Below are 24,289 nucleotides of genomic sequence, written 5' to 3' on the forward strand. Positions count from 1 at the left end.
GAGATCTACTATTTTTCACACTTGACGTGATAAGAGTTTTTCGTTTGTCTTGCATTGGAAATTCTCTTACTAATTATAGTTAGATTGTATCTATTGAGACGTGCAAACTTAGACTAATTATTAGACATTGAGTGATGACATGTGCACATTAAGTATTCATTAGAATTATTAGTATGATTTAGCATAATTTATTATACATTATTTGCTTATATTATTTGATATGATAACTTTTGTGAGCAGTAGGACGGTGCTCTAACGGTATGTTTTTTTTGTTGAGCTGTCTAACGGTATATAACTTACTCTCAAATCGAAAAGGGATTGAAACTTTTATACGAAAAGCAATTTGAGCATACATGCCTCCTACCCCCGCACGTGTCATAACTAAGGACTATGCGGGAAGGATCAAAAGCAAAAAATTCGAAACAAATAGTATTTAGTTTCTCGTATTCTACAGAGACAAAAAGAGTCGTGCATTTTCAAACTCTAGGGATGCTTTGTTACTTGTTAGATTAGGATGTTTGGATCACTTTGTATATGAATCTAATAATTGAGTTATCTTTTACCCATTTATTGGATGAGTGGAAGATGTTTTTGGTCAATTCCATACACCATTATTCTTACTCTCCTTTTCTCTTCCACTAGAATACACCATTATTGTACTTCAAAAGTAAGTAAGAAAGAAAAACTGAGTCATTGGAAAAAAAAAAACAGTTTAAGTTTGATAGTTGCCTCTTGCCTAGTTCATGACGTTGTAATCTCATAAACATTAGATGTGAATCATGTGATGTTATTTTATTAGTGATAACGATCACATTTGTGAAATTTTGACACATGAATAATTAAGAAGATAACTTAAAGATATATATTTTCATGTCGGGATATTGTAGAAATATATTTACGGGATGGTTATTTTTTTTATATTTACTTGACCATATGAGAGAAACATGACAAACTTCCTAATGGGTTTTCTAAAAGTAAGCCCAAAATATCTTTTCTGTGTCTTTGATATTATAGTAATTGAGAAATTGACCACAAAATGTCACATAAATTCTGTAAGGTAATGGTCATCAATGTAACTTTTTATTCAAAGTTGTACACTTTTAGATAATGGACGTTTCAAAATAGACCTGCACTTAATTGAGAGCTTAATTAAAAGTTCATTTGCCACAAAATACATAACAATCTTTTTTTTTTTTGTCCCAAACTCAAGAAATTAGAAATATTAAATAGATATGAGATTTCATTTGTAATATTCATCATTTATTATGTCGAATTGTCTATAAAATATATCCAGTGACACAATAACATGGATGGGGATTTGTTTTGTGGACATCCAATTCAAAATAGTTAGCAACGACCGAAGATGTTCCAGTTGTTATAATCTATTTCCTAGAAATCAAATTCAAAGTCAGTTAGCAATGACCGAAGATGTGCCGGATGATATATTGTGAGTCATAAAATTTCCTTTAGTCTATGCAGGATTGTTCTTATACCAAAAGCAAAAATAGAGAGTACATACAAGGCGAGTTAAATGAGCCAAACTACTATAACCCAAAAGGACGAAGCTAATCCTAACAACCTAGCCAGACCAAACAGTCTAATCTGACTCTGAACCTAATCGGCCCAAAACTTTCGTTCGTTACATTTTGTTTCAGCCAAAAATGATCGGCAACGGATTCTTTTCCGCCTTTAGTAGTAACGGGGGACGCCTATAATTAAACTTCCTGTTGGGCCGTGATTGGATAGCTAACTCCCACAAGGCCCATGAATAGGGAACTATCGTCGTTTTCATCCGACGAATCAAAACCTCCCTTAAAAATAATTTGGACGGATAAGATCTGTTCGGAGTGTTCATTAACAATCCTCGCAGTTCCCTTCCCGAATCTCTCCGAAGTCTGTAACCAAAAGAGCAGAGAGTCGGAGGTTTTAGCTGAAGGAGTTCGTGAAAAGGTATTCCTCTCTTCCTTCTTCCCTCTTTCTTTTCATTTCATATCATTCTTAAACCCTAAACCCACAAACCCATTTCTCTCTCTACAATTTCTTATCTTCCTTATCACAAGCTAGATCTATATGGGTTCTGCCCAAATCATCTATTAAAGATTATAGGTATTTATTTGTAAAAAGATGGAATTTTTCAGCCTATTCGGGAAACAAATAGTGAGATTTTGGAGTATTCTCCTCTACTATGATAATATGATTTAATCATAACTTGGGCAGTTCTATAATCTTATTATGAAAGCTTTTATTTGTTGATTCTTTTTTCTTCATCATTTGGCATTTGGTTAAAAACCCATTATCATCTTTTATTAGGGATTTAAATGGTACAAAATGTATGCTACTGAATTCTATCTGTTCATGAAGTTGATGATGCAAACTTTTCAATTGAAAAGAGTTTATGATATTGTATTGGTAGGAATTGATAGTGTAGGGATCAATTTCGATATGAGTTATGTTTATGTTTGTTGAAGTTAGACCTTAGTAAAGTTGATATTACAGTATTAAGATTCGACTAAAAGGTTAAGAAAGTTAATCGAATGAACTGAAATATGAACAATTTGCTTCATATGTATTATCTTGGATTACTGTCTTGTCTCGACTTAATATATTAAGAATGTGTTTTATTATGAATTAAGGGGCTTATGTATACCATACTGAATTACTGATCGTGATCCCCATTAATTTTCTTAGAATTTTGTTAGGAAGATGTATGAGAGATCACCGAGTGACATTTATCAGAAATTCGTTTTAGTTTCTAGAACTGCAAATGAACACACAAAGAGGGAAGAAGAAACATGACCCAAATAGGGATTAGACAGGCACAAGCCGAGAGACCCAAACGGGAAAAAGGAGAAAGCTATAAACTGGAGTATAAAAGAACAAGTATTCACCAAGATTACAATGCGTCTGCAAGGGCTTTCCGTCAAACATGAAATCATTGGTTCATTGTTACAAGGTCCTCGGAACCATATGGATGGATGATATCATCCATAATCAATGTTTGAAAAAGCGACTGAAGCGTATGCATCGAGGCACGCTTCGCTTCGACGCGTACACCAACCGAGTCAAAGCTTAAAGCGCGCCTCGATGCGTACACCAACCGAGTCAAAGCTTATGCTTTGTCCATCAGTTTTAACTCGTACGCCTTCTGAACCCGAAGCGTATGAGTCGGGGCGGTACGCCTTGATGCGTACAAGGCGTAGGCTTTGAAAATAGAGGTGTGTATTTAGAAATTGGGTCAAAATAGAGAAATTGGGTCAAAATCGAAAATACCAACTGTTAGGGTTTTTTTCTTTCCTTCTTTCTCTCTACGACTGAATCAAGTCAAGAACTGCTACCTTCTTCTCCAGCAGCAGCCAACACCAGCAGGTAATACCTTCCATTTTCTTCTACCTCTCTAGATTTTCTTCTCTCTCTCGGTTTTCTTCTGCCTCTCTCTCTCTAGGTTTTCATTATCTTTCTCTCAGTTTTTTTCTCTCTCTTCTTTCAAACCATTAGTAATTGTTACTTTGTTAGTAATTGTTAGTACTTATATTTTTTTGGCTGTAATGTGTTAGTAATTGTTAGTATTTGTTTTTTTTAGTCTGTAATGTGTTAGTAATTGTTAGTATGTGTTAGTAATTGTTAGTACTTGTTTTTTTTTTTTTTGAAGAAACAACTCTTTTGTTTTTGTTTCAGATGTTGGACAACATGAGTTTATTTTTGTTTTTAGGTTTGCTTAAGTGTTATGAGTTCTGAGTTTATGACGATGAAACTCTTGTTTTTTTGTTTATGAAGCACTTTATATAATGGTAAATTGGTAGTAAAACTATGTCATGTTATGTTTTTACACTCTTTGAAGTTATCTTTATATATATATATATATATATATATATATATATATATATAACGTATTTTACGCATCGAGGCACCGCTTCGCTTTTTGAGAGCCCACCGCTTCGAGGCTTAAAAACGTATTTTCGAACATTGTCCATAATTAAAACCTTGTCCTTCAATATCGTACGGCTCCTCTGCTTCCAAATGCACCAAAGGATAGCGTGTGTAATCATTTCCGTGGAGATCGTGCACCAAGATTATACGTTATGCACACAAAGTATCGATCCGCTTCTTCCCGGTTATTAAGGTACCCTTGGGGCCTTTTGTGCATCTTTATCTCTCACAATATTATTCCTTTGAAGTTTCGGAAAAAAAATCAGTGCGCTCTTTGGTTCTCCTTGAGGATAATGGGTTGTATTTTAGTGCATTAGAACTTTATGTGGTTCTATACATAAGATTGAGAACTAGGACTCCACATTTCTTTTGTGAGTTGAGGAGCAATACAACGTTGAGTTCATATGGTACTAGTGTGTTGCACCCTAAATGTAAGATATTGTTGCTCGGTTGCTTATTTCTCTTCTCTCGTATACTCGATTACGCATATGCAAGTTCAGAAATTCTCAAATAGCATAAAGAAAAAGTGTTGTCTGTTCAATATTACATATGCTGGATTTGAGGTATAACTTGACACAAGTAAAAGGACATTGGTGGCTTTTTGGACGTCAGTTTCTTTCAGAAAATGAGTAGTATACAACATCTAATAGTGAGAACTCAGTTTCATATTTTTCTGTTTCAGCCTTTTGTTATTGTGGCATAGCTCAATTCGAACACCTAGAATTATGCAGTGCATTGATCTCATAAGCCCTTGCTCTGTGATTGTGTTTTCTAAATTTACACCATTATTGAACTTGAGCAGGTTAGTAGAACTTACGAAACATGGGGCGGAAAGCTGGTGGGCTGTACATAAACCCAAAGAAATTTGGGACACTTCGGAAACCTTGCATGAAGGAGATGTTAGCATTTCTAAATTGTTTGTCTCTGAACCAGAATAGTGACGACAAGTGTGCCCGACAAAAGGAACTCTTGCAAACTTGTATGGATTCTCAGGTGCGCGTTTGGCAATTTGTGTGTCTTTAATATTCGACTTTTTCTCGTTTTCTAAAGGAATGATTTTCTTATACATTGACTATCCATTCTCGCGTTTTACTCTCTGTGTTTTACCAAATCCAATTAACACCCATCCTTTGTGATAATTGTTGCAGTCTGGGCAAAGCAGAAAGCCTTGGGGAAGCATCAATTACCACTTACATAGGCTTAGCAGAGGAAGAAAATAGTTGGGCCAATTGTTTTTGTTTGGTTTATTTACATAACAGATTGAAGATTACTCTTCGACTGCACTTGGAAAAGGAATTTCTAGTGGCATCTCATCCATATTTTGAATCAAATTTGAGCGGGAGTTTGATTATTTTAAATGAAATTGTAGAACATTTGTATTTTTTGTACTGGGAGTTGGATAGTCATCTTCTGTAGTTTATCTCTCTCCCTCTCTCTCTCTCTCTGGCTGAGCGAAAAGCTTCCTTCCTACCTGAGGGAAGTGGAAAATGCCTGACAATTCCTTCTACTCACAAATGTAGCATGTCGAATTTTAAGGCTGTGGTATCTATTTTTACACGATCAAGCTCGCAATGTTCATCATATTTCCCGACAGTCAATCTTTAAAAGTTTCAGCCAACAATGTAAACTGTTTCTTGGGTATCAAAAAAAGGTCATGTAGTTCCCAACCAGAACAGATTGTTGCAGTAGCTCGTGGGCATCCAAGCCGTTCAATAAGGGCTTCATACATGTATATCGACTTTTAAGGCTATGGTATCTATTTCCCCACAATCAAGCTCTCAATGTTCATCATATTTCTCGAAGGGCAATCTTTAAAAGTTTCGGCCAACAACGTAAACTGTTTCTTGGGTATCAAAAAAAAGGTCACAGAGTTTTCAACCAGAACAGATTGTTGCAGTAGCCTGTGGGCATCCACGCCGATCTATAAGGGTTTCATATATATATGTAACTGATAGAACGGCTTCATATTAATCCTACTCACTTTTAACCTGCCCTAGTGTTATTCGTAAAAGGTTAGCGATCAATCCAAAATTAGCAGGTTGAGTAAGTTATTAGTCTCTAAACTTGGTTGGGAAGTTCAAAAATGGTTGAGGTCATGAATCATGATTGTAGTCACCACAAAGGCATTTCAGCTATAAAAAAAAACCTCAGAGAATTCTTCTCACTTGATTCATCAAAGTAACTAACAAAGAAATATAGAATTTAACCGAATAGTTATAGTCATCTAAAAATCGAATTCAGAAACCATAAAACCTCTCTAGAAAACTAAAACCAAACTCTTAGGAAATATAAAATTTAACCGAAAACAAAACAAAGTAAACATGAAATAAAACAAGAAGCAGAAACAGTTTAGTCGACTTCTTCGATCTTAGGTCCAGCACCACCGGCAGGAGGAGCATCATCACCCATACCACCAGCCCCACCCATATCAGGCCCTGCACCACCCTGATACATCTTGGCAATAATTGGGTTGCAGATGTTTTCTAATTCTTTCATTTTGTCATCGAATTCATCTGCTTCAGCTAGCTGGTTACTGTCCAACCATTGTATGGCCTCCTCAACTGCATCCTCAATCTTCTTCTTGTCCTCAGCAGCTAGCTTTCCTCCTATCTTCTCATCCTTGATAGTGTTTCTCATGTTGTAAGAGTAGTTCTCCAAGGCATTCTTCGCCTCGACCTTCTTCTTGTGTTCTTCATCCTCAGACTTGTATTTCTCTGCCTCTTGCACCATCTTTTCTATCTCATCCTTAGACAACCTCCCCTTGTCATTCGTGATTGTGATCTTGTTCTTTTGCCCTGTTGTCTTATCCTCAGCCGAAACATTCAAGATACCGTTTGCATCAATGTCGAAACACACTGTAATCTGAGGAACACCACGAGGTGCAGGAGGGATTCCAGACAACTCAAATTTACCCAACAAGTTGTTGTCCCTTGTTCTCGTTCTCTCACCCTCATACACCTGAATCAACACACCGGGTTGGTTGTCCGAGTAGGTAGAAAAGACTTGTTCCTTCTTGGTAGGAATGGTTGTGTTCCTAGGGATCAACACAGTCATAACACCTCCGGCCGTTTCCAACCCTAGAGATAGAGGTGTGACATCCAACAACAACAAGTCCTGAACCTTCTCATTACCCTCACCACTCAAGATAGCAGCTTGGACAGCAGCACCATAAGCTACAGCTTCATCAGGGTTTATGCTTTTGCAGAGCTCCTTCCCATTAAAGAAATCCTGCAAAAGGGATTGAACTTTCGGAATCCTAGTCGATCCACCAACAAGAACAACATCATGAACAGTACTCTTATCCATCTTCGCATCTCTCAAACACTTCTCAACTGGCTCCATACACTTCCTAAAAAGATCCATATTCAACTCCTCAAACCTCGCCCGAGTAATTGTAGTGTAGAAATCAACACCTTCATACAAAGAATCAATCTCAATAGTGGTCTGGGCAGTGGATGAAAGCGTCCTCTTTGCCCTCTCACAAGAAGTCCTCAACCTCCTTAAAGCCCTAGGATTTCCAGTAATGTCCTTCTTGTGTTTCCTCTTGAATTCCTGGACAAAGTGATTCACCATTCTGTTGTCAAAATCTTCTCCTCCAAGATGAGTATCTCCAGCAGTTGCTTTAACTTCAAAGATACCCTCTTCAATGGTGAGTAGAGAGACATCAAAAGTACCACCACCAAGATCAAAGATTAAAACATTCTTCTCTCCGACACTCGTTGCTTTCTTATCAAGACCATAAGCAATGGCAGCAGCTGTTGGCTCATTGATAATACGCAATACGTTAAGGCCAGCAATAACACCAGCGTCCTTAGTAGCTTGACGCTGAGAATCGTTGAAGTAAGCAGGGACAGTGACGACAGCGTTTTTCACTGTCGAACCAAGATAAGCTTCGGCAATTTCTCGCATCTTAATTAGGACCATGGAAGAGATCTCCTCGGCTGCAAATTGCTTCTCTTCACCCTTGTAGCTGACACCAATCATGGGTTTATCACCAGGTCCAGGAATAACCTTGAATGGCCATAGTTTCATGTCACTCTGAACCGAAACATCACTACATCTCCTTCCAATCAATCGCTTTGCATCTACAAAAAAGATTTCAATCATCAATCAATCATAATGCAGAAAAATAAAAAAACAAAGAAGATCATGAAAAGTCTGATATATTAAAAGTTTGTGCTCATCTAACTCAACATAACTCGTAGCATGGTATCAGAGCTACGCCCAACTGTACGCCTTATAATAAGGTCACAAATCTCAAAGTCACAAAAAGGTACTCGTCACACATCTTCATGTCACAAAAAATTATGCCTTACAATAACATTCCGTGTCACATTGATGTAGGCATGTAGCCAATATTTCGTCTAAATAAAATCAGGCCCAGGCCTCTTCCATAAAAAAAAAAAACATTCCATGTCACAAAAAAATTACACCTTATAAATAAGGCCACACATCTCCATGTCACAAAAATTTAAGCCTAATAAGAAGGTCACACGTCTCTAGGTTCACGTACAATTATGTTTATAAGAATCTAGCAGCTACATTAAAGCGCACCTTATAAAAAAGTAACATATCTCTAGGTCACAAAAAAAAAGTACACTTAATAAGAACGTCACAAAAAAGTACAGCCAATTAGTTTTGAGTTAGATAGATACATATTTCACATACAATTTAGTCATAATGTAGAAAAAATAATAAAAGAACACCATCGATAATTGAAAAATAGGAGAATGAGAAAATTACCGAAAACGGTGTTGATTGGGTTCATTGCGACTTGATTCTTAGCAGCATCTCCGATCAAACGTTCGGTATCTGTAAAAGCAACATAAGAAGGAGTAGTTCTGTTTCCTTGATCGTTTGCTATAATTTCAACACGATCATGTTGCCACACTCCTACACATGAATATGTCGTTCCAAGATCAATTCCAATTGCCGCTCCTTCACCTTTTCCAGCCATTCTTAGACAACAACAAATTCACAGAAATAATACTAGTAGATCGGAATTATAGTTTTTAGATAGATAGAAAGAAAACTAGGGTTTTGATTATTCTAACTTGCAAGGGAAAAGGATGAGAGTAACTGAATATTTATAGGTTTTGGAGGATAATTCGAGAATGTTCGTATAATGAATTGATTGCCGTTGGATTTAAAACTAATTAACCTACGATTAGGAAAGTTTCTTTGTTCGCTGCTGATTAAACTCCACGTGCTACCCTTATTTGTTTGTGGGTGTTCTTTTCTTTCTCCTACTAGTTCAATCGGTCTTCATAATCTCCGGTTAATTAGGAAATCCGCGAAAGGTACGTGAATGAATCCACACCATCCAGATACATGTATAACGTTGATTTTTCGAGATTAATTTAGGGATGATATTCTATAGGGATAAGAGTGGTTTTTATTACGAGTATTATTTGTACGTATTAGGCACATAGTCAGAGTCGAACCTCAAAGTATAAGTTAGCACATATTATCAGACTATGGAGTGAATGATTTGATCACAAAATGTTCGACTCTTCGTTCAACTTGGAATCGCTTTACAAGAATCCTTCCATTTTTCATCATTAAACTCAGAAAAGATATGCTCTATTTTGTTTGTCTCATCAAACTCTTAAGTTTTGGGGCTAAGGATCACTCAAGAGATCATTCTCTCAGACCGAGTTTCTTCGCCTCCACCATTAGATTCCCCGAATTTGACTAGACTTTCTCTCAACCCACGGGCATCTATTCTTCAGTTTTGCCTAGCTGCACCACTATTAATTTTTACACACTTCAATTGAACACATTTTCTTCCTATCTAATAGTTCAACCTTGGAATATTATAAAAAAAATGAAATTGCAACTTTGCAGTTACGACCGAACCTAGTAATTAGTCGTGCCCTGAAAGTTTCCAAACTTCGGCTCACAACCAAAAAATATGTATGGTGAAGACTAAGCCTAGACGAAAATGTAACTTTTCATCTTCATCTCTTCTTGTCAAAAGACAAAGGGAGCCAAGATTCCAATAAGAACAAAACCAAGGGTGACTCTATAGAACTCCCCTGCCACTTTGATTTTTTTGGGCTATTGAGAGGATAAGCCCCAACTGTATATAGAGAACTTCCCCTATGCCCTAGCCCAAAGTAACCCAACTCATCAATATAATCTTGCAAATACATCTTAGAAATTAAAACAAGATCATGAGATAAAATATTGTACTATACCTTTTTTTTCCTTTTGTGTATGAAGAGGGAATAAGAGGAAGAAGCTCTGGACATGTAATGTGGGGGCAAAGAGGTGACAAGAAAATTAAATGGAGTAAAAAGCTGAACCCTTACACATTCATTATATAATGTAGTTGCTCCCTTTACAACCCTGATTTCTAAGTCTTTCTCTCTCTAACAGTAGTGCAAGCTTATGTATGAAAGAAAGAGAGATAATTAAGGGTGCTTTTTGTGCATGAAAATGAGTAAAAGTTATATTCTTGTGTAGATAGATAGTCCAGGGAATTAGATTCCAACTGTGCTGCTTCTCCTTCTCTTGTTTCTTCTCCCTTTTCTTAATCACTTCTTGTCTGGCTTAAGTTCTAACCTTCTAGGTAAATTAATAGTATTAATAATTAAGCATATTAGCTTGATTATAGTTGATAGTGGGGTAGGCACAAGCAACCCATAACAACTTGAAATGAAACACAAATTAAGAATAAGAAGCCTCATTACTAGTTGATTAGATAATTTTCAAGGATAATCTTCAATGACTAGTAGTATCAAAATTGATGTGATAAGATTTTTACATAATTTTATATTTAATCGAAATTAATCATATGTACCAAATCAAATTGTGATACTCTTTTGAGGGTCCTTCTAACATTTGAACGAAATATTTCTTCAAAATAATTCTAAGTTGAAATACCTTTCGATTAATTAGATCCGAGACTTGAATATATAACGTGCCCTAGACTAGCTTGATTTATGAATGAAATAGTATACGAAAGATCCGGATATATATCATATATATCATAATCACAAAAATAAAGCAAGTGCATTACCCAAGACCCGGTAGCTTTTTTTTTTCTCAGGCCACATGATTGATACATGGTCGGGAGACTAGAATGAAAAGATTCTGACCCATCATTCACCAATGACCCCACTCTTCTTTGTCTCCCTCTATTTCCACACAAACTACCCATAATCCAAAAATTGAATGTATGGTACAATTGTTTCCACAATTCTAGTTCAATGACATATACTTATATATATATTTATATATATAATTTTCACTATCATGTTTGGTGGTAAATCTAGGTTAAGTGTAGCACAAAGAGTTTTTATATGGCATAATTACTAGAATTAGATGAAAATTCCTAGCACCAAATTAAAGTATATACCTTTTCACATTTTGTTAGTTTGTTGTCAATAGTAAGTGAAAATTAATCGTAATTAAACTGCGTTGTTATTTTCTTTTTTTTTTACTTTAATATTGATTTGATGATAAAATGTTCTCCTTGTTTGTGTGTCATTGGACAATTATTTATGGTAATTTGGTTAGCATAAAGTTTAAAACATCCGTCCAAATGTGTAACACATCTATCCAAAGATTAATATGTTTAGGTTGGCTGGTCATGTCAACATAAACATCCATCCAAAATGATCTCTTTCGAACTCATCTTATCGGATAATTAAGTTTTTTGGACATGAATTAATCTCATTTCCATTGTGAAAGGTCTGAGTAGGTAGAAAATTACCATCTTCTCTTCTTTTTGTATCTTTGTTGTCTCCTTTGGCGTCTTATAAAAGTTGTTTCTAGCCATATTAGTGCATGATTAGTGGAATTTTGTATATGCCTTCTAAGTTTTGTCAATGCATCTCAACCCAGGAAAAACATAAGAATCAATCAATGCATCTCAAGACCTAAATTCCCATGATATTAGCATGTCGCTTAGCTTTGTTCATCTCTAATGCAATGCGATCGATCACTGAGCTACTAAGACTCTAAGAGTTCCTGCTTCTAGGCAAAAACTGTCTTTGGGCTTTCTTATATTACTGAGCACTCATTTAGGGGCATTAGATCACAATCGTGATTTTCATACGAAATATTTAACCGGCCTCCGCCTGAAAGCTGAGGTGGACAAAAATTACTAGCCAAGTCTTTTCATATATTACTTGGGCTAGTAATTTGTTCTGTCCAAAAATACTATGGAACAAGAAAAATCTGATAGATTATGGGCAGTAAGCCTACGTCGTTTGCTGGAGTTCGCACTTCTAATGATTGATCTAATAAAATGCGAACTACATCAAGCCACGTATGATTTCTAACAAGATTTTTTTTTGTTCCCTAGCATTACTCTTTTATGGGCGGCAAGTTTTGGAAGAAAAGTGGTCTAAAATTAAATTTCCATCTAAACATCATTATTGGATTAACCATCTCATTAGGTATGATTGTATATGTGGAATATAGTCAACACGCATCAGCTCTTCATGCAGCTAAGAACAAGTCTACATGACCCGCCTCCTTGGACTCTCACTTGAACCGTCTGTGACTGTGAGAGAAACAAGGATTTCTCTCTCACGTAATTGAACATGTGAGAGGAGAGAGAACTCCTTGTTTCCCTCACAGACGGTTCAAGTGGAAGTCCCAGGAGGGCGGTTGAGTATATTTTTTGTGCAGCAAATGCTTCACGGCGCGCGAAGTTGCCCAGTTGCCTCTTTTTCTCTATTTCTATTCGGCCACGGTGTCACTTTTTCTCTCTCTTCTTCTAAACCCTACCACCACCTTTACTTTAACAATTCTCTGCATGAGATCACGGATGATCCACTATCCACTTTTCAGCTATGAAACCTTGCGACGAAGAATCACTAAATTAAGAACCTTACCACTGAAGCAAGCAACTTCCTCCCTCTCAAAAAACCCTAGCTAGCCTAGTATTATTAAAATACAATACAAAAAAGAAAAGTAGAAACATAGAAGAAGATAAATAAATAAACAAACAAAAGCTTCTCCTTTATCTCCCCAGGCCATCCATCACCTTCTCTCTCTTTCTCTCATTCCTTCTTTCTGCAACTCTCTCTTCTGTTTTGGCAGATTCTCAGCCATGCATATGCTTCCCCCACACCAAAAACCCTAGAATTAACTAACCTTTAGAAAAGAGAAGATTAAAAACAGAATATAAGATCATGGTTTTCACCTCTGCTCCTGTTTATCTAGATCCACCAAACTGGCAACAGGTAATTAATGGTTTCTTCTTCAATTTTTCTTCTTAGTAAAAGCATGTCTATAAAAAGATCTAGCTAAAATATTCCTACCCTTTTCTTTCTCTATCTTATTGAATATACCAGATATTTCATTTCTTACTTATCTTTTCGTGATTTCTTTGAATGTTTAATTCAAGTTCTTTATTTTCACAGCAACTAAATGGTCCACAAGGGATTGGTCATGATAATAATCATCCACAGTTTCCACCAGTACCATCTCAGTCAGCTCCCATGGGTGGTGGTGGTGGTGGTGGAGTTGGAATTGCAAGTTCAATTAGGCCTGGTTCGTTGGCCGATCGAGCCAGACAAGCTAAACTACCACAGCCAGAGCAAGCACTAAAATGCCCAAGATGTGAATCAACTAATACAAAGTTTTGCTACTTCAATAATTACAGTCTCACTCAACCTCGTCACTTTTGTAAGACGTGTAGACGATACTGGACTAGAGGTGGAGCTCTAAGAACGGTTCCGGTGGGTGGTGGTTGTCGTAGAAACAAAAGAAGTAGCAAAAGTAGTTCAAAGTCACCTGGAACTAGTGATCATCATCATCATCATCATCAGAGACAAAATAGTCACAATTCAACTAGCAGTATCCCTTTAAGCAATACAACTACTAATTTCATGACAACTAGTGATACTTCTTTAGGTCATATCATGACACCTCAATCTCAACAACACCCTCCTCATCAATTACCTTTCATGGCTTCTCTTCTCAATTTTAGTACCGATAAGTACGGCACTACTACAGCTGATCACTTGGGGTTGAATTTCAGTGGGGTTAATCATTCACCATCAACCACACAACTTGGAACTGGTGGATTCAATTTTCATCATACGGGAATTAGTACTTCAGCTGGTAGTAACAATATTTTATCTAGTACTGGATCAAATGGAGAACAATGGAGATTACAGCAGGCAATGCAACAATTTCCTTTCTTGTCTGGTCTCGAACCACCCCGAGGATTGTATTCATCATTCCAAGGTAGTAATCAGCAAGCTGGAGTTATTGGAAATATGGGTCATGATCAGAGTCAAGCTAGGACACCGGCTAGTCCCGTTGTTACTCGGTTCGCTTCAGTGAAAACGGAAGAAAATGAAGCTGGTGGTGGTTTGAACTTATCAAGACAGATAATGGGTACTAATAATAATAATCAAGGGAATGATCAATATTGGAGTGGCAATGCATGGACAGATCTTTCTGGTTTCACCTCTTCCACCACCAGCCATCTCTTGTAATTTTACTTTGTGAATTAAACTACTCCCCAAAGGTTCTTTTTTTTCTTTGTTAGGGGAGGAAGAGAAAGAGAGAGAGATTGGAAGTTTACCTAATTAAGATGGGGGGAGAATATGAAGATCAAATATAAGAGAAACATGAACCTATTATTGTCTTCAACTGAAGTTCTAGCTCTTAGAATGGTAGCTAGCTAGGTTTGTTGTTTATTCACTAATTAATTTTCTCTTCTTTCTTTATTTTTCTTGTATTTGATGAACATGTTAAGTTACAGAAGGGGGGTTTATGGGTTAAAGAAGTAGTTGTTAGATATGATCCTGAGCACTTGTTTTCTTAGTGGTGTTATAAATTGTGTTAATGTGCATTTAATTTCCTTCTCAATGTGAAATATCACATTCTAATTATCCCTAACATGGTGGTTTACATTCCTTGGATCACTAGTGAAGCTCACTGGTGTAAAACTGATTTGAAATGAGAACTTGACCGACTTTTGATCGTTTGTAGCATCTTTAGAGAACGTTAACGGAGACCAACGTCAAGATTTTGAGTAAAACACTAGCCTGAATAAGCTACTTTAGTCACGGTCTGGTCGACTGCAGGACTGCTAGAGCCGACATATATAGTTTTAGGAGAAAGCGCGTTTTATTTGGGACTTCAAGATGTTTCAATTGACCTTTACCAGGATAGATGTCCTATGGAGAGGAAATGTGGTGATCTAACGATATTCACATCGTATTGTCTGTGGTTAGCTGCCACCTTATGGCATGAGTTTTATTCTTAGTGGTGAACGTACCCTCACGAGCCCACAAGAAATAGATCAACATCCCGAGATATTAGCCTCCCACCTATAGCTCTGATTAAGGGTTTGTGAGAGTTTACGTCAGAAACAAAACCCATGACCACCCGATGAGAACGAACGGGAGACACAACACCGAAAGGTCGCGCGGAGTTAATATATAGTAAGCTACTTTAGATATATAGATTGCTCATACCTAGCTAGCTAGTAAGCAATCTAAAGAGACTTAGGTGCTGTTTGTTTTTTTTTAATGTCTGAATCTGAATTGGCTGAATCTGAATTGGCTGAATCTGAATTGGCTGAATTTGAGTTGGCTGAATTTTTTGTAAGTTAGTATGTTTGTTTTCTACATCTGAATAATTAGGTCTGAATAATAATTTTGACATATATACCCTTACTAGTCTTTCTAACAAAAAACCCTAATTTTTTTCCCACATCTAAAAACAAAGAAAACCCTAATTACTTTTGGGAAATGATAAAGTGCCCAGCAATTTTGCCCATTAAATTGCCCAACTTTCCTTATTTAGAAATAAAAGCGGTCCCCACCGTAGTCAAACTTTAAAAAACCCTTGTCTTTTAGTGATTCCACATCAGCTGGGCAATTTAATGGGCTAAAAACTGGGCACTCTAGCATCTCCCATTACTTTTACTCCTTCCCATTCCTGCTCTCTCTCTCTCTCTCTCTCTCTCTCTCTCTACATCTCTCTACATCTCTGTATTTACTATTGAAGACTAGGTTCTATTAAAAAGCTTGAACCTGTGATTCATCCACTATCGACACAATCAAAATCTTCAATTTCATCATTATCAACACAATCACAACAGCAACGGGTAAGCATAAAAAGTTCCTCATCCAGATATTCTAATGGAGAGTTGGATCCAAAAAATGTTCTTTGGTTAGCTATGTTTCTCAGGGATTTCATCTTGGCTTGGTTCTTATGTTTGTTAGGGTAAAGAGGAAAAGGAGAAAGTGAGGGTCGGATAGAGAGAGAAGGAAGAAGGTGGTGGTTCTGGTTGGTGGTGGTTCTGTTTGTTAGTGGTTCTGTTTGTTAGTGGTTTTGGTCGGTGGTGGTTCTGGTCGGTGGTGGTGTGGTGGTGGTTTTGGTCGGTGGTGGTTCTGGTCGGTGGTGGTTCTGGTAGGTTGTGTAAAAAGATGGAAGAAAAGATTTCCAATTTTCGCAGGGGTATTCTCGTCATTTGGTTGATTTCAGATGTTGGTCTCTCATTTCAGACTTGTTTTAAAGTCTGAAATGAGTGAGCATCTATTCAGTCTTTTCAGATGTAAAAATAATTCAGTCAAAATTCCAGATTTTTGTAAACAAAAAAACAAACATCTGAAATCTGAATTGGACTCCAATTCAGATTTCAGATCTGAAAAATAAAAAAAACAAACAGCACCTTACTTGTATAAGAAACATTGAAATTAATTAGGAAAATAACCCACTTTCACAAGAATGTTGCTATACAAACACATAAATCCTAAGGGGGGGAAGTTAACACAACTCAATCAAAGCTTGCCTTTAGACATTGATGATTCCTTCCTTACTGCACCATGCTTATATCAGTACGTACATATTCTTTGGCACTATGTATGAGCCCTGTCCAAAATACAACAATCAAAATCTCATAAAAGGACAAAGTAAAACAACATCAAAATCCCACTGAAAACCATGAAAATCCAACATCCCAACTAACTGATTTCTTGGATTCTCCAAAATTATTCCTTTACCCAGTCATTGATTGATTGGTTCTAGTCAAAAGTGAAAAAAAGTAATGACTACCTAACCTTCTCCTCCTGATTAGAAGTTCTGGGGGTTTTGCTCAATGGGAAATGCTAGATAATCTAGCAAATTCAACATAGTTGGCTAACAAGTACAACTGGACTACAAAATAAATGGCCCGGATTTTATCTAAGTTTTTATTTTATTTTTTCGAGTGTGGTCCAGTTGTACTTGTCAACCAAATTGGTCGAATTTGTTGGATTATCTAACATTTCCGTTGTCCAATTACTGTTAACTTATTTACTATAATACTATTCTAAACCTTAAACCATTTCAATTTTAATCAAATCAAGTAATTCTTTATTAGTAATATGAAAGGAATATGGGTTGGATAAGCTTTTGCGAAGAACCGAGACCTTGTTCTTTATGTCCTAGTTGCATTCTCATCAAATATCTATGTCAAAAACCATATCAACAAGTATGTACATATGCATACCTGATTGGCAGGAATGTGTCCGTTAAATTTTTAGCTCATTAGAGATTCTGAAGAAATTTCACATCATGATCACAAACAAATGTTGGTCTCTCACGGTCGGTAAGAGATCTTATAGACCTGACAATATGTACATCAAGGATTTTTATATTAGCAGTTACATACTGGTAAGCTAGAAGTATAACACACATTTATAGTCTCTCTCACAGGAGATATGAGAATTTCTCTATCTACATTTTTCTAAGTCAGGATATACACATGGAAAAATTCAAAAAAGTTTTAGTTAATTGACACAAAACTCGATAAAAAACTAAAAAACTCTGAAGATAGAGTTGAATTTTATTTACTGAGTCGAATACGTAAAATATGCAGAGGAACTCATTTATACAGTATAATATTAGGATTTTATAATTCTAAACAACCTCTACTTAAAAGAAATTCCAAAGAAAAAAATTGTAGAATCGAAAAAAAGACAAACGAAAAATAGAAATAATTATAAAAGAAACATTTTGAGACTTATACGATTGAATTTGGTACCAAAAGTGGTCCTGACTCTAACGAAAAACGTGAGGCTCTTGAGTGGAACACCATTTTACATAGAACCCGAATTTCGCGAAATTTAAACATCCCTAACTCGGGTCTTGACAATTTTACTCTATTTCTTTTTAGTCTCGTCATATTGTTTGACAAACTCATTAGCCAGAGCCGCAAGGTTTATGATAGAATCTGTTGGGTTTTTCTCCTAGTTGGGTTTGGATTAGAAAACCAAACCCGGACCCTAGTCGAGTTTCTTTGGGTCAGTTACTTATGACGGTGGAATTAGGGTTAAGGGTAAGTCTATAAATACTTCCTTAATCTTAATTAGAAGTATGCAACACAATTAGAAACGCACAAGAGAAGAGGGGAGAGAAGGAGGTTGCCGAGAAGAGCGAGGCAGAACTTTTTCAGCACGCGCAGTCTTCGTTGTTCGGAAAATCTGACGGTGAGTTCTTCTCCGACTGAGCTGAAATATGGCAGAACTGTTCTTGACATATTCATCTAGTATTTGTACGGAGGGATCGTTGATTGGCCGCCGAAATCCTAGTGAATTTAGGATCGTTTTGGACTGCAAATTTATGGGTTGTTTTGTTCTTGCTAGTGAGGGTTTCTGAGTGTTTCTTCTTTATGTTTGAGATTGATTCCTTTTGTGGAGTCTGAGTTTCGGGTGGACGTAGTCTGTAACTATTTTGCTTATTATAGTTGATTTGGTTGGACTACGAGTCCCGTGGTTTTTCACTTCTCATATTGTGGAGGTTTTCCACGTTAAAATCGTTGTCTTATTAACTTTCAGTTCTTCGTTTATTTCTATCACTTATTCTTCTGTGTTATCCTCGTAATTAACACAAAGAGAAAAAACTCTTGTTTTCGCTGCGCCTAAGTGTCTGTTTTTCTCAACAGAATCAGTAGGTGAACAATTATCAATAACAGATAGAGCAAAAATGATCAGGGGCGGAGGTGTTAGTGGGCTCAACCGGGCTGCAGCTCGGGTGTGACCCTAACATTTTCCACATAAACCCTAGTATTTAGTAACCCAACCCAACACTCCCTATAACCCAGCCCGGCTCTTAAAAAACATAATTCTCTTTAGCCACCTTTACACTCTTTCTTCCTGGTTCCCTTACTCTTTTCATTGCTACTAGAAATCTTCTTTGTTCTTGGCTTGGGAGACTTGGAGTGTTGTTCAATCTAGAATAGGGGGCTACAAATGAAGTTATTATCCTTCTTCTATTCTCTTAGACCATCACTCAACAAGTAAGTCCATAATTTTTATAATCTTTTCAAATCCTATTTTGAAATTATAAAATTACGAAAGAGTGAAAGTGAAACTAGTTGATTAATGACTATAAACTTCTTCACTTCTTCTTTATAGTTCATAGAAGAAAAAATACACTACTTAGATGTGAAATTGTGGATTCCAAAATCCCTAATAGAGTACAAAACTAATACCTAAAATTGATTGGAAATGGTTGGAATAATGGTGTGTTGATTGTCTTATAAGTTATAAAGTATAACATTGAAACTAAAACCTAAATTGTTGGAATAATGGTGTTTGGATTCCAAAATCCGTAATTGAGTACTATAAAAACTAATACCCAAACTTCTTCACTTCTTTATATTTAATAGAAGAAAAAACATAGATGTGAAATTGTGGATTCCAAAATCCCTAATTGAGTACAAAACTAATACCTAAAATTGATTGGAACAATGGTGTGTTGATGGTCTTCTAAGTTACAAATTATAACATTGAAACTAAAACCTAAGTTGTTGGAATAGTGGTGTGTGGATTCCAAAATCCCTAATTGAGCACTATAAAAACTAATACCTAAACTTCTTCTTTAGAGTTCGTACTTCGTAGAATAAAACTAATACCTAAAATAGATGATTTTAACCGCTTAAAGAACCGATGGCTACAACTTAGAATAGTTTTATATTGCTTTTTGGTATATATATGGTACTTATTTTGCCGATGTACATATATATATATATATATAATATAGTTATTCTAATATTATATAGATCATATTTTCGTTTAGGACCTTATTCAGTTAATTATAAACTCGAAAATTTAAATTTGAATGGCTATATGTACTTCAGATTTCAGCCTGTCCCTCAACCAATTCTGTAGGGGACGATATTTGAGAGAAAATATCTAGATAAGATTTATAATAAATTTAGACATATAGTAATATATTTAACTATATTAAAATTTGGAGATGTACGGACTAGAAGCCCGTACAGAGCTCCTTCAACTCTTACAACTTACTTTATAAGTTCTTCAATTCATTCTCTAATTTGCTTCTCTTGTGCTTCCTATCCTTCCTACCCACATCTTACCTCTATTTATACTAAAGATAGAGCATACTAGTAAAGACTAGAGAATTCCACATTGGGACTTACAAAGAGTTAATATAATTTTTAGACTAATCTTTTTAGTCAAACTTCTCTAGATTATTCTTCTCTAGATATTTCTACCTTAGAGAAGACTCCATCAAAATATTTCTCCCAATACAAAGAGTTACATAGGAAATTACAAATTACTAATTTTCAACAAATTCCTGGCTCCGCCTCTGAAAATGATGGAGTTTTAGGGGATCCCCAACTTTGGTACTTACATAAACAAGAGAACAAAAAAAACTAGAAGTGATCATAAGATGTACGGGTAGGTAGTAGGGAGTACAAAACTGGAAAACCACCACCAGCAATGGAAATGAAGGAAAAATCAAGAGAAGGTGATGGTTAGGGCTCGGAAATCCATGCTTCAGGCGCGTGAAAGAAAGAAAAAAAGAAAAGATAATGGAATCTTCTCTCTCTCTATTTCCACACCTGCAGGCTTTAGCTTTTGTGACAACGTCTTTATGTTGTTTCCTCTTTCTCTCTCTAATCCTTTCTCTCTGGCTTTGTGTAACATTGGCTGGCAGTCTTTCTTTCATCCAAAGTAGGGGAAGAAAGAAACAAAGAGAGGAGGAAGATGCATGGATAGATTGAAAGATAGATTCCAATATTCCATGGCCTGCTATTCTCGAGAATCACTAATTCCAAGCACGTTTTCCCACATGTTTCCCAATCATATACTTACTATACCTTCTTTTATTACATTCAATCTTCATCACTACTACTTTGGAGTAACTTGGGGTTTTCAAGAATTCGGTCTGTCTTTCATTCACCACCTTTTGGTATAGTGGTAGCAAAGGCGGAGTCAGGATTTCAAATTAGTCTGGGCTACCCTAAAATTCTTACAGACTGTATTTTTTCTCACGACATACATCTACTTGAAAAACTAAATATATAGACAAATAATTGGTGAGTTCAGAACTTTAAATAAGTAAAATTAAAGTGTCGTTTGGCAACCAAAAGTAGAAGTACTTTTGTTTGTAGTAGAAGTTCTTTGCTTTAAAAAAGTAGAAAGTTTCAAAAGTATATTTGGCGAAAATGTTACTTATAAGTAAAAAAGTCAAAAAGTTAGTTTGGTAACTCAATTTACTTTTGATAATTTTATTTTTCTTTTTCATAGAGATACTTGATTTTATTGAATTTATTTATGATTTCCACGATTACTCTTGTATGCAAAGTAGTAGTGATATTGGTGGTAGTGGTGGTGCCATGAAGGTATGGTCATGGGGTGTGCTGGTGGTTGAGGTTTGATGCTGGTGGTGGTGGTAGAGAGGTATGATGGTGGCAGCGGTGGTGGTGGAGGTATGATGGTGGCGATGATAGTGGAAGTATGGCGGTGGTGGAAGTACGGTGGTGGTGATGGTGGAAATACGGTGGTGGTTGGGATACAGTGGTGGTGGATAAGGTATGTGAGTGATAGTGACGGAGTTATGGTGGAGGTGGTACGGTGATGGTGGTAAAGGTGGTGGATAAGATATGTAGGTGGTAACGATGGAGGTATGATGGTGGTGGTGAAGGCATTGTGGTGGTGAAGGTATGTTGGTGGTGGTGGCGGTGAAGGATGGTGGTGGTGATGGTGGTGGCGGTGAAGGTAAGGTGGTGGTGGTGGTGGCGGTGAAAGTAAGGTGGTGGTGGTGAAGGTACGCTGATGGTGGTGGTGGTGGAGCTACAAAGTAGTTATTGTCGAGGTGTGGTGGTGTATGGTGGTGGTGGTGGTACGAAGGTGGTGGTGGTTAAGGTATGGTGGTGGTAGTTGAGGTAGGGGTGGTGGGGGAGGTGCAATGCTTGTTGTGGTGGTGGTGAGGGTAGAATGGTATGGTAGAAGTTTAGTTGTGGTAGTGGAGCGAGACAGACGAAAAAAAATTCGTCAAGTGAAATTCATGCATGTCTCAAAGAAAAGTTACTTTACTTTGAAGTCGAAAGCTAAAAATTTTAACTTTAAAAAAAAGTCAAATTTTGACTTAAATGAAGTTGGTAATTTTTGCGTACCAAACTAACTTTTTTGACTTTTCTACTTAAATAAGCAAAAAAGTAACTTATTTTAGTGTTGCCGAACGACACCTAAGAAAAAATCATTAAAAGTTTATATAGAAAGAGAATGGTTGTGATACACAATTTTGACACAAATAATTAATTTCAAAGCTTGATGAAACTTAGTAAAACATATTTAAACTTGAATCAACAAATAAATTGAGAGATGAAAAAGAATTGATCAAAAAAATGGATGAAAGAAGTGACCAAAGTTACTCCATCAAACAAGAGGTTGCATGAAAATATTCAAAAAATCGAAATATTTTCCTACCAGTGAGGGGAATTGAACCATTGTTAGAATGGTTGTGCAGTTTGTATATAACCATCTCGGCTACACGCAACTTGATTAACTTTATAACTAGACGGCCAAAAATACCAAATTACAACCCTGGGTCACTCTACATACAACTTGGTTAACTTTATACCTAGATAGGCAAAAAATAATAAATTCCACCCCTCGCTCAAGCCAGGGGCGGTCTCCATGTGGCTCCACCCATGAGTGGTAGGACATCCCTCTTAAGTCCATAGGTCTTCGGATCAGATCTCGGTGAAAGCCGTTTATCACTAAGATTTATCCCATGTAATTTAGGCACTTAATAAAGTAGACATTGTCGGGCTTAGGCTCTTTGTTGTCAGGCTTAGGCTCTTTGTTGTCGGGCTTTAGGCCTCTTTAATTATGAGTTTAACTTAGGCGGTTAATTCTAGTTTGGCCCCTAATAATGACCAAATCACCAAAATGGCCCTCTAAATATGACTAACTTTCACATGTGGCCCCTTTTTCATTTTTTTCGTGAGCAAATTTCAAAATTGAAAAAAGTAAATTGATTTTACAAATCTAATGACACTTGGGATGACAAAAGTTTTCAGCTGACAAAAAGATATGGGCATGGGTATTTTAGGTAAAAAAAACATCCAACTCATATTATGGTTAACGAAAAAATGAAGGAAAAAGGAAAAAAGAACGACAAATTACAAGTTCGTCATCTTTTGAGGGTCATTTTGGTGAGTTGATCATTTTTAGGAAGGCAAAATAGAATTAACCGTTTATTTTTAACAGGTGCTATTGGGACATTCTAGTCAACCCCGTCTCAATTGGTTGATAAAAAAAACCCTCTTTCCTTTCATGAAATAGTTGGTTGTTTTGTTTTTTATTTCGTTTTTAAATCTCTTACCATCAAATTAGAGGAGAGAGAGACGCTTCTTCATGTAAGAAGAAACTATTTTTTCTTTTCCAGAGGGAAAAATTATCAACCAAATCGATTAAATAATGACAACACCACAACAAGAAGAAGACGATCATAGACCAGTTGTTCTTACCCTTTTCTCAGACCCAGCCAATCCCAATTTCAAAGATCAATTGATGTAGATTGTTGCGGAAGCGTAAAAGTAATGGAATCCACCATTGTTAATAAACTAAACTAACGAAATAAAACTGATAAAATAACGATAAACAATAAACTTGATTAATAATAAATTTGGTTGATAATATTCTCTGATCTGGTTAACAAAGACAGACTGGACTTCTCTTATATAAAGATTGTACTTTCCTAGATAGACTCGAATAAAGAAAGAAGATAACTACTAAGGAAACTTTCCTAGATTGCTTGGACTCTAAACATGGAAACCCTAAATACTAAAATCTGGAAACTATGTTAATGTAGCAACCTGGCCGTTAGGCCCACTAATATCTTGGCCGAAGGGCCCATTAAGGAGATGGCCTCCATCATACTCCCCGTCCGAGAACGAACTTGCCCTCAAGTGAGACTTAACAAGGCGATCCTTAATTCCCACTTTGCACGAAAGTTGGCGAAAATCTGAAGAAGACAATGATGGACCAAATCACTGACATAAATCTCATATTTCAAAGAATCTCGCAAAAACAAATGTAGGAAAGAAACTTCTAACAAATTGCGACATCTCCCGTCGTCTTTT

General features: G+C 36.4%; 3 protein-coding genes across 5 annotated transcripts; 2 read left to right on the forward strand and 1 right to left on the reverse strand.

Annotated features, from left to right (window-relative positions):
• Positions 1-1,811: 1,811 nt before the first annotated feature.
• LOC147550313 (uncharacterized) lies at positions 1,812-5,311 on the forward strand. 2 transcript variants are annotated; one of them, XM_086671647.1, is made up of 3 exons: positions 1,812-1,950; positions 4,730-4,920; positions 5,076-5,311. In XM_086671647.1, the coding sequence occupies exons 2-3, from the start codon at positions 4,750-4,752 to the stop codon at positions 5,145-5,147; spliced, it is 243 nt and encodes an 80-aa protein (XP_086527773.1). In that variant the 5' UTR covers positions 1,812-1,950; positions 4,730-4,749; the 3' UTR covers positions 5,148-5,311. The 2 variants fall into 2 exon arrangements, with proteins under 2 accessions (XP_086527773.1, XP_086527774.1); XM_086671648.1 differs by lacking the exon at positions 1,812-1,950 and adding an exon at positions 3,884-4,120.
• Positions 5,312-6,064: 753 nt separating this feature from the next.
• LOC147550314 (heat shock cognate 70 kDa protein 2-like) lies at positions 6,065-10,326 on the reverse strand. 2 transcript variants are annotated; one of them, XM_086670390.1, is made up of 3 exons: positions 8,961-10,287; positions 8,671-8,916; positions 6,065-8,012 (listed from the first exon to the last, which is right to left on the reverse strand). In XM_086670390.1, the coding sequence occupies exons 2-3, from the start codon at positions 8,882-8,884 to the stop codon at positions 6,277-6,279; spliced, it is 1,950 nt and encodes a 649-aa protein (XP_086526516.1). In that variant the 5' UTR covers positions 8,885-8,916; positions 8,961-10,287; the 3' UTR covers positions 6,065-6,276. The 2 variants fall into 2 exon arrangements, with proteins under 2 accessions (XP_086526516.1, XP_086526515.1); XM_086670389.1 differs by having other exon boundaries at positions 8,671-10,326.
• A 2,381-nt stretch (positions 10,327-12,707) lies between these two features.
• On the forward strand, positions 12,708-14,680 carry LOC147550315 (dof zinc finger protein DOF3.6-like). The gene is made up of 2 exons (XM_086672000.1): positions 12,708-13,127; positions 13,308-14,680. Exons 1-2 carry the CDS (start codon positions 13,077-13,079, stop codon positions 14,388-14,390), a joined length of 1,134 nt encoding a protein of 377 aa, XP_086528126.1. The 5' UTR covers positions 12,708-13,076; the 3' UTR covers positions 14,391-14,680.
• Positions 14,681-24,289: the final 9,609 nt, after the last annotated feature.

Source organism: Eschscholzia californica, unplaced genomic scaffold (genome assembly GCF_041429995.1).
Source record: "Eschscholzia californica isolate CP2 unplaced genomic scaffold, dmEscCali1.0.p SCAF_3, whole genome shotgun sequence".
Classification (NCBI taxonomy): Eukaryota; Viridiplantae; Streptophyta; class Magnoliopsida; order Ranunculales; family Papaveraceae; genus Eschscholzia; species Eschscholzia californica.